This window comes from Mizuhopecten yessoensis, unplaced genomic scaffold (assembly GCF_002113885.1).
Source record: "Mizuhopecten yessoensis strain PY_sf001 unplaced genomic scaffold, ASM211388v2 scaffold10275, whole genome shotgun sequence".
NCBI classification, from domain to species: domain Eukaryota; kingdom Metazoa; phylum Mollusca; class Bivalvia; order Pectinida; family Pectinidae; genus Mizuhopecten; species Mizuhopecten yessoensis.
In genome coordinates, this window is record NW_018408465.1 from 1,791,768 (window position 1) to 1,802,366 (window position 10,599).

The 10,599-nt window shown below is 36.6% G+C and overlaps 1 protein-coding gene across 1 annotated transcript; it reads right to left on the bottom strand.

Annotated features, from left to right (window-relative positions):
* Positions 1–2,749: 2,749 nt before the first annotated feature.
* LOC110459959 (cholecystokinin receptor type A-like) lies at positions 2,750–6,471 on the bottom strand. The gene is made up of 2 exons (XM_021512531.1): positions 3,838–6,471; positions 2,750–2,837 (listed from the first exon to the last, which is right to left on the bottom strand). The coding sequence occupies exon 1, from the start codon at positions 5,654–5,656 to the stop codon at positions 4,535–4,537; it is 1,122 nt and encodes a 373-aa protein (XP_021368206.1). The 5' UTR covers positions 5,657–6,471; the 3' UTR covers positions 2,750–2,837; positions 3,838–4,534.
* Positions 6,472–10,599: the final 4,128 nt, after the last annotated feature.

Here is a 10,599-nt window from a genome sequence, read left to right on the forward strand (position 1 = left end):
CTGTTCACATCTTGTCTCGAGGATATATCAATGACGTCATTCTCGATATGTCAGGGGTACCACTCAATAACGCTCTCTGCACCCCTGGAATATGTCATAGCAAAATCGACGGCTCAGTGAGGACCATCTTGTGGGTGAGATAAAAAAAAAAAAGTTTGATCTTTGATATCAATTTAATAATCTGTCGGTCGCGTAACGGAAAAATTGACTGGCATTGAAGTCGGGTGTCGCTTCTCTGTTATCTTCTAAGGACAGGTATCAGCCTAGCGATTGGTCAGTTATTTTTTACCCGAGACCAATCAAGCCAGCCGTGTGCCTTCGGTTTTGCTGTGACATTTTCCAGGGGTGCCGAGAGAGTAGAAGTAAGCGTAATCCCATGAAGTATTGAGTATACAATGGGGTAAAGTAATCATTTTCAAACTTTATATGTATCTCATCATCTTTGATTCACAATGGTATACAGAGATATGTAACATACAAAGAATTAATGTTTAAAGTAATCATAAGCATGCGTGGTTATACAAAGGAATACGGTACCATGGTATCAGGGGTTTACTTGAGTTATAAATAATTATTTTGTTTAGAAAAGGTTCACATTTGTTCAGGGATGCTTTTCTTTTAGATGCCATTATAACGTTAAGCGATAATTCACTATGGCTTCTAATGAACATAGAGGATATGTCTTTTTTTATTTCATTATCTAATGTAGAACATTCAAAATATATCGGAAATTCGTCTCCGATATCTTTTACATGACACATTTGACAAAAACGTTTTCGTCTTGGTAAGATGGGTAAGATAATCACTAGAATACAAGATAAGAAAGCGCCTATTTAAACACTTAGTCTGTGCAAAGACAAATAACTAAACTAAGTAAACATATGTACCATATGGCCATTTCGTCAAATTAAGACTCGTCGGTCGTATAATTACAAACGATGTCTCTTGATTGGACGTGATGCATTACTCATGCTGAAATTTCACTCTTTGGGGCTATTATTGTGAGAGGGAAAGTATCCAATCGTGAAATTGGGTGATTACGTGACCATTATGGAGTACGATATGTAAATGACGAGATGTAACGAGCGATGCGGTATAACTCTGAACTTTTTTTAAACTAGTTAAGGAAACCCGTACCACTGTCGAAAACTATACCTATGCCATGGAAACGGATTTTTCCGACACAATTATAGCTTTGATAAATATATTTCAGGGAAAAAAAGCATACCTTTGCAAGACTTTCTGTAAACATATGAAAACAAAAATTGAAAAATAACAATAAACAACAGTTTCTGAGAGTAACAATTTCTGGTGCTAGACCAGATTCGAACCATGGACCTCAAATCTTCATGATAGCGCTGTAACCAAGTAAGCTATCTAGTCTACGGCCCAGTTCGCTACAGCTATATCAAACACTAAAAAAAGGGAAGTTACTGTACTGTATCATCAAAAATTAACAGCAGAATTCCTTTTGGTTTGTATGCAGTTGGACAGGGATCCTTTAACAGCCGCCTAGCACATTTCATTATAAAAGCTACATGTAATTGGCAGGAGTAACATACAGGCCCTTTCTGCTGATGACCTTTTGACTACGAACTATAAACATAGGATACATTTGGTTGTTCTGAGAAACTGTTTTTGGTAAACAATACTCCGTACATTTTTCATCCTCCCAGTAAACAACTGTACTAATATTGTATAAACAAATCACATGTTTTTTGTGCTTAACGTCCTATTAACCGGTCACATAAGGACATGCCAGGTTTTGGTAGTGAAGGAAAACCGGAGTACCTGGAAAACCACCGACCTGCGGTGATTAACTGACTACTGTTCCACGTAGGCTTCGAACCCGCGAACAAATAATTGATGGTAAACAATAATAGACAGTCCGACGCTTTAACCATTTGGCCATCGCGGTCTCATAAAACACATATAAGACACCGTAGCCTTATGCGACTTTTGTTTATTTTGATATTTGTGACAGGAATTTCATGAATTAAGCATTGTAAAATTCTGCATTTATGTTTGATTATCCAAGGGATTGTAGGCAGATATCAATGATACTTATTATACATTATGCATCATACACCATGCAGTAAAAATCATTGAAGATTTTTCTTTCAAAATTAATAAGAAATATGCACAGATCAACCCGTAACTATTCATGCTATTATCAAACATACTTTAACATCTGTTTGATATGAAGGTAGAATCCTGAAAAAAAATATCATAAAATCAAAAGTCACAATTAACTGTCGACACAGCAGTACTTACATGGATCTAACAAGAGAAAGATAAAATACTACACTCGTATCAATGGAATTATAATATCGAAGAAAAATACTGATACAGTATAATTATTTTGACGTTTTCGTTTATATTTTACTTATATGAAAATTAAATGTAAAAAATAAACAGAAAAATAATAGAGCAGAGCAGAGCAGAGCAGAATGAGTATTTTTAACCTTTTGTCTATTTGTTAAGGGAGCAACCCTTCGAAGAAAGAAACATTTCATACGAAATCATGGGTCGAAACAGCCAATTCAATACATAACGTAGGGCAACCTGTTCCCCCAAACTCTCGACACGCACATTACATTACTGACCTTAACGTGAAAGAACTAAAATCATTTCACCATTATTTGTTTATTCAAACACAAAGATGAACCTATTTCACACACATGGGACTGCGCCTTTACTAAATTTGGTAATAGACACAGCATGCCAAAATGAACAACGCTGCGCCATAGAGCTGTTTCGGCCTTCAAGAACTCATCCGAAATGAACAACACTGCGCCATGGAGCTGTTTCGGCGCCTTCAAGAACTCATCCGTGATCTTAAGGGCCGAAACCAAAAACAAAACAAAAACCGGAAATCAAATTTGGTAAAAACCATTGGTGAAACAAAAGGAGCTTTGCGTTAAACCCCTTAATTATATGAATTTCAAACAGTAAAATGAGTACTGGTATATTTCAAACTAATAACGAGTAAAGTGCGTATGTTAAAAACCATGCCACTACTCAAAAAATCGGCATCGGATCCGCGCCATCACAAGGAGGCAAACACACCAACATACCCTGTATCATGCATACATACATGCAGGTACGCATACACTACACACATGGTGGCACGTCCTTAAATGACCTTAGATGTTAATAGGACGTTAGACAATATTAAACCAAACCAAACCACCACTCAAATGAGATCGCCACGGTCACCAAGGTTACGACAAACCTCGAGGACTACGAATACCATCAGAAGAGTCTACCCCGTTGTATCTAGAAAGACACACATATGACTATACTTTTAAACTTTGGTAATAGATACAGCATCCCAAATATGAATTACACTGCGCCATAAAGTGACCCTTATATACTGTATCTTTTTAATCATATAACAAATGCCGTGTTTGTAATAGTTGATTACCAGTCAGAAAATCAACCTTCGGAAAAAGCGTTTTGTACATATAACTTGGATAAGGTATGATTATCAAAATTATTTATAAATAAATGCTATCCATGCAAACTCAATATCGAAGATTCTAGGGCAAAATATAAAAAAAAAGTTATGAAGCAATCCTTTAAAACATACAAGGAGAAGAGGACCATGTGTTCCAAAAGAGGAAGCGTCTTCTGCTTTATCGACAACACCCACCATGTATAACAAGGTCAAATTTAAGTCATGTCAAATCCTCAAAATGAAAACTGTGGTAGTGACAACGGAACGACACGAGAGTCATGCTTTATACCGACGGAGGTACTTAGGAATAATGGTACACATGCATGTTACACAATTGCGAACAATACTAACAGATATGTTTCGTTTGTATAACTCACCTTTTAATTCATGAAAATATTTGCCATTAAAAAGAACTGCGTGACACACTTTGTGTTTATCTGTGTCTACTGTCTTGATTCAGATCCTACAATAGTGCATTGAACATGAAATTTTCGCTGCATTGTTGTATTCGCTGTTGAAATCCTTCTGCGAAAATAACACAAACGCGAAATTAACCTGGTATACAGTATTGCATTCATTTGTCCATGCACATTTGTTAACTTGAGTTACACCTTGTTATATAGATGTACACGTATGGTACTACAGGTATTATCGTATAACCTCCGATACACTTTCCTACCCATGTAGACAATGCTTTAAAATATAATGTACGTCACAGCAATACTAGAATTGACTATAATGAAAGACAACTTCTTAACATATTTGTATGTTATGAATTTAATGAATCAGCTAACTCGATTAACATTAAAATGTTCCTCGGAACTCTGAAACGGTAAAAGTGGGATATTAGCCGTTTTAGAAAGCAAGAACACCATTTTAAGGAGCACACTTATTGCAAAGTAAGAAAAGTACAACCTGTAGAGCGCATTGCATGTCTACTTTCGAGATTTTCGATTTATCCGACGTTTGATCATATACTCAGGCTGAAATCTGTTGAGAGGTTTGGAACAAGCTGACCTTTGTTGACGCCAGGGTAAGTCCATGGGTCTACCAGTCGATTAGTCTGAAACAGTGTTACTTCTTTCTACATTTAAAAAGAGAAAGACATTCATCCCTGAAATTACTGCTGAGCAAGCAGTATACAATTGGGTTGATCACATGATTGATCACGTGGAAACGATTCAATATGGCCGCCATTGGACCAAGTGCTTCGAATGTCCTCTCTCGTAATTTCGCGTCGTAGATCTCCATACACCGGAAGACGAAGAGGGGCACAAAGGACGCGCATGACAGGAGGGAACACACCAGAAACATAACTGAAATTTGCACACTCTTTTCATACAGAGCTTTTCCTTTCAATGAAGTGTTTCTCTTTGTAGCATTGTTGTGGTCTTGTTGTTGAGAGATCGAGGTCAAAGACACATTAGACATGCGCTGAGAGCTGTCAGGTTTTCTGTCTCGGTCTGACGAAACTTCTGGTGTTTTTACAGGTCGATTTCTGAACGAAACTGTTTTAGGTCCCCGTTTATTCTGTGAAATGATTTTCCTTCCAATGAGAGAATAGAACACAGTATCAACAAGAACACAAAAGATGAGACAAAATATGAACACGGAAATATATACTCTCGAAAATATTCTGTCTTTTTCCAGTTTGCATGTTCGTCCAATCAAGGAGCCATTCTGTAAGTTAACTTCTTCTGAGTTAAACGCATATGCACTAGGCGCAGACAACAATAATCCAAAAATGTTCAAACAAACACATACTCGTTTTATTTCTTTTCGATTAAATTGACTTCCAAACGGCCTGCATGTTTTTCTGAATCGCTCAATTGCTGAAAAGCTCAGTATTGTAAGCGACGTTATCCCGACGTAGAAATGAAACACTGTTAATACCCGACAAAGGGTATTCGACTCAATGGTGTATTGATACCGTGCCTTCAGGACGTATCCAGGGATGCCAACAGCACAGCTGAGGAAGTCGACGAGGGCGAGACATTGAATCAGGGTCCTGTAATTGGACGGTTTGTCACAACGAAGGTTAGTCAGAAAAACCACTGCATTACCGAGAGTTCCAGTAATACTAAGTAAGCTGAGAAAGAAAGTGAATAGTAATCCTTTGTTGACAAACTCTCTCCATTCTACATACTCCAGAGTAACGTTAGACATGTTGAGCGATGCCGTGAACTCCTTCGTCATTCCTTATCACAAATACACAGCACGATACTGTACGTTTGTCTGTTCTAACCCTGCTCGTCTTGTATAATTGTAATCTACGGGTGTCGTGAATCAATCGATTTCTTCCGATGTACATTGATCCATTAAGAATAGTAAGTCCATTTGTTGCCTCCCTTGACAATAACGTTCCTATACACTCCAAGACAAACACGACTTTCAAAGATGGCGTGCATATTCTGTCCAAACATGACTTAAAAAGAAGGCGTCAATATTCTGGCCAATTTTGACTTTTGAAGAAAGCGTCCATATTCTGGTCAAACATGACTTTCAAAGACGGCGTCCATATATGTGTCCTTTTTCTTACTGCTATATATGTCGTCATTGTGATTAAGGACATAAACAAGATGTTGACATCGTCGTATCATGACTTCGCGAACACTCTAACATAGACAATCCATTTAGACTTACACGGGTGTTGTGGACATTTTTTCTAGGCCTCCACACACAACAGAAATGTTTTTAAGTGACATAAACGAGTAACTGGGTTAACATATAAAATAGATCTAATTTTATAATGAAAGGCTTTGAATACCATCGTTCCATGTTTTTCGCTTAATATCCTACTGGTAAATATGACACATTAACATTCCACCTAATTGGATTTAGTTCGTACGTTTATAATTTTAAAAGTCACGTATGACTACAGCTCTGCCCCTAGTGTGATGACAGTGACAGAGAAAGGTCGGGAGATACTTTCGGCAAATTAACATAACTAGAACGATAAAGGGTTCTGGCAGTTCACCCACAAAACAAAGTCGTAACTTTTGTTTGTCTATTTCATCAGATATATTCTCAACTTATATTAGATATTATGTATTAATAAATGTCTTTATAAATATTCAAGTCCACGGGGAATGATCTGCATGACTAACTATGGAAAATATAATTCCATTAGTATCGACATACTTGATAAACTTTCTGTGTATATCCGCACTTCTATTCCACGAGGGAAATGTATATCCATCATTAAAAAGAACCAATATCCATATTGGACTGATATTAACATTTGTGCCAAATGGGAACCGTCGGTACTTTCCGTAGTTTACGGAAAGTGCCGACAGTTCCCGATTGGCCTGTGTGTAACGTCCATATCCTTTTACTATAATATAACAACGGTATTGTCCTACGTACATTTACACAATAGCAATTAAGTAATTAGTTTGAGTGACATCTGTCATTCATAGCAATCGGCCTTTCAGACCCCGGCCGTACCGGTGTGTTCTCCTTTCTCCCACTTTTTAAAAAATACATAGAGGCAGTAATGTTGTGATAGCAGTTATAGTCTGTTTCATATATATATTACCTGGTTTCTACCTGTGTATACAGTACTGTAATATACATGTAGCTTTGATATAATCTATTTTTATCATTTTTAGCCATTTGTTTCACATCATATACCATTTTCATTAGCTAGATCTATACAAAACAGTAACGTGAAATCCACAAATATTTTATGTATTTTATATACTTAATAGTATACATATAGATGATTATGCTTTGAATTAATTTCATTTTTTTTTTTTAATTCAAATTTAAATTAGTTTGATTTTGGGTGAAGCAAATTCATATTGGAGCATTATTTTCAGAGAATCTTTTTTGCCAATAAATGCGTCTTCAGTGTAATTATTAATAACTAAGTATCACTCATTAGATTATTTTTCCTGGAGTTTGAGGGTGCTGTCCAGAACGCCATCCGCGCAGCGTTTCCAGCTGTGAGTTTTAAGGGCTGTTCTTCCACTATACACAGTGTGTTTGGAGGAAAGTCCAGTAGACCGGACTTCAACAACTCTACGCCAACAACGACGATGTCCGACAACTTGTACGGCGTGCCACTGTACGTACTACCCCTTGTTCCGTTAGACCGTGTAGAAGATGTCTGGTTCAATGCGCTGGAGGACATAGACGATGCTGATGTTCCACATGACACCACTCCATTTACAGATTACGTTGTGACACAGTGGATTGACTGAGATCAACAACTCTGGAACCACTTTGAGACCGAGGGATCCATAACAACCAACCACATAGAGGGATTGCACAGCAAACTGAAGAAGAAATTGGAACACACCGACTCCAACATCTACAGCATCATCCGCGTCTTCCAGGAAATACAACGAGATAACGTGCATCCAACACGCAGCAGGGGGACAATTCAGACCAAGAGCAAAACGCTAACGTTACAACGACAGCCGCCTTAACCAACTAAAGATGTAATCCAGTACGCCTACACAGCATCCCATTTTTTGCATTTAGAGTGACATTGTGATAAATGTGCTTGTTATGGAATTTTGATTTGGTGCTTTGCTAGGATTCCTTAAAATTATGAACTTTTCATTATTTGTGCTTTTTATGGACTTTCCAGTATTTCACCTATATAGACAGATGTCGACTTTAAAGGAAAAGCTTCATAAATGGAACTTATTTTAATTGACACAAGTTCAGGAGAAACAATTTACACAAATAGTTCCAGGATATTAATTATATTTATGGCACACGATGGTATAGATTAAATGAAAGTTTGTAGTAATGATATATTAAATTAAAGTTCAAATTTAGCACTTTAATCATAAAATTCTTTATGATAATAACATCAATCCAGTTCTATATCATCTTAAAGGCTGGCATCATACTTAGCGCGCACCATGATAAGTTTGTCTGTGACACATGTGGCACTTATAACAGTTGGTCTGCCACATCTGTACAGTTTATTGCTTATATTTATGTTTTCGTAATGAGAATTCGTAAAAAATAATTTATGTCTTTTCCAACTTTCAAATTTCCCGCTTATAACCGTCAGGTCGGGTCAATATCGAGAACGACACAAAGATAACAGCTGACGTCACGCGCTATTTCCCATACAAAATTGAAAAGACTTAAAACGCAAACTTTCGTTAATAATTCATTTGTTTTTAATTTATATCATATTCTCAATTCATAAAATAGTAACAAATAACATTTTGTAAGTAACTATTCAAGTNCATAAAATCATCTCTACATAGTGACATAACCATCATGTGAAACTTTCATTGAATTCTGCTGGCTAATTGCGAAAGGGTGGAGCCTCCTTAACATGAAAAATATAAACATACAAATTGTCACAGGAAAATCGAGGGAAGGGAGGCTACTCTTAAGACTTTAACTCCGACCAGCGCTATTCGCCAACTTATGCATGGGATTATAAGTTAGCTGTGATGTTTCATATCGCGTGTGTTGTACCGATATTTTTTTTTATGGGATCAAAAATCTTTCAAAATCATGATGGATGTTTTTTTTTATCTCCTTCAAAGCTAAATGTCACGAGTTCACTGTATTTAGATTAGAATTAGACAAGAAAATCATTTGAATGTTCAAATGTAGCTTCTCTACCAGTAAACTAAAAACATGTATAAATGCACGAATGACTAATACAAATTTAAGTTCTGAAAACACGTGTAGATATATCTAATTTAGTCCCTCTTTTCATTAGCATGCAATTCATTGTTCCATAACTACATATAACCATGTATCACAAAATATAAGTGTTTAATATTAATACAAAGGGGTAAATTTTATACAAAGGGATATACAAGGCTGAATTATCCCTTTTGTAAGAGAATGAACATATCTTGGTCCTGGAGGCATTGATAACTCCATTTTCTGACAGAATTTGTAATTTTTGGACATTTCTCCATTCTACACTTATTGGAGCAATTCTTTGGTTATTACAGAATGATAAATGAACTTCTAGAAATAACAACACATACAATGTATCACATAAATACGTTTGTTTTTAAAGTTCATGATCTCACTTCTAACACAATGTTACGTTCTTAATCGAGTAAAATATCGATTCTGCGTTTTGCCAGATTAACGTATTCTGTCTGTATGAAATTAAACGGACAATTTCTGCGTAAATAACTGAATACTTACTCCATGACATATCTTAAGTTCATATGACCAGTAACAGAACTCAAAATACTTCAGTTACTTAAAAAATCTAAATGTTATTCAATTCTCTATCTCTCTCTAATTTCTTACAAAGTCACTCAACCCTGAACACAAAAAAAAAGTTAGTCTCATTGACTAACTCTGTGTGCACCGAACCGAAGTTCTTGATATGCAAGATGTATATGCTTAGCTTATTAATGTACATTATAAGTCAAGTCAATATTGTTTATTTCCGTGTCAAATATCACAATTACATTGATTCATTTAAAAATTATGTACAGTTACATGACATAATCAATCATCTTATTTGAAATATTGTTTAAACAGTTATGATGTGTCATATATGAACGTTTCCTCTATGAAACGTTAATTTGTAAGTTTCTGTGCAATCAATCTATGATTATTTACATTCAATTAATTCCTATGATAAATATGAGATATTTTATAACCAATTCGTTTGTTTGTAATATATTTTTACATCTTTTAACCATTTCAACCTTTTTGTTTCCGGTTTTTATGTATTCATTTTTTTGTGTGAATTTCACGCTCTATGGAATTATGATCGAGACAGCCCCCACCTAACAAGCTATCTGGATGGTGATCGGGACAGCCCCTACCTAACGAGCTCTCTGGATAGTGATCGGGACAGCCCCCACCTAACAAGCTATCTAGATGATGATCGGGACAGCCCCTACCTAACAAACTCTCTGGATGGTGATCGGGACAGCCGCTACTTAAATAGCTCTCTGGATGGTGATCGGGACAGCCTCTACCTAACGAGCTCTCTGGATGGCGATAGGGACAGCCTCTACCTAACGAGCTCTCTGGATCGTGATCGGGGCAGCCCCTACCAAACAAGCTCTCTGGATAGTGATCGGGACAGCCCCTACCAAACAATTTCTCTGTATGGCGATCGGGACAGCCCCTACCTAACACGCTCTCTGGATGGTGATAGGGACAGCCTCTACCTTACGAGC

Excerpts from the sequence above, each read along its gene's own strand:
- LOC110459959 (XM_021512531.1), bottom strand. The coding sequence starts at position 5,656 with ATGACGAAGGAGTTCACGGCATCGCTCAACATGTCTAACGTTACTCTG.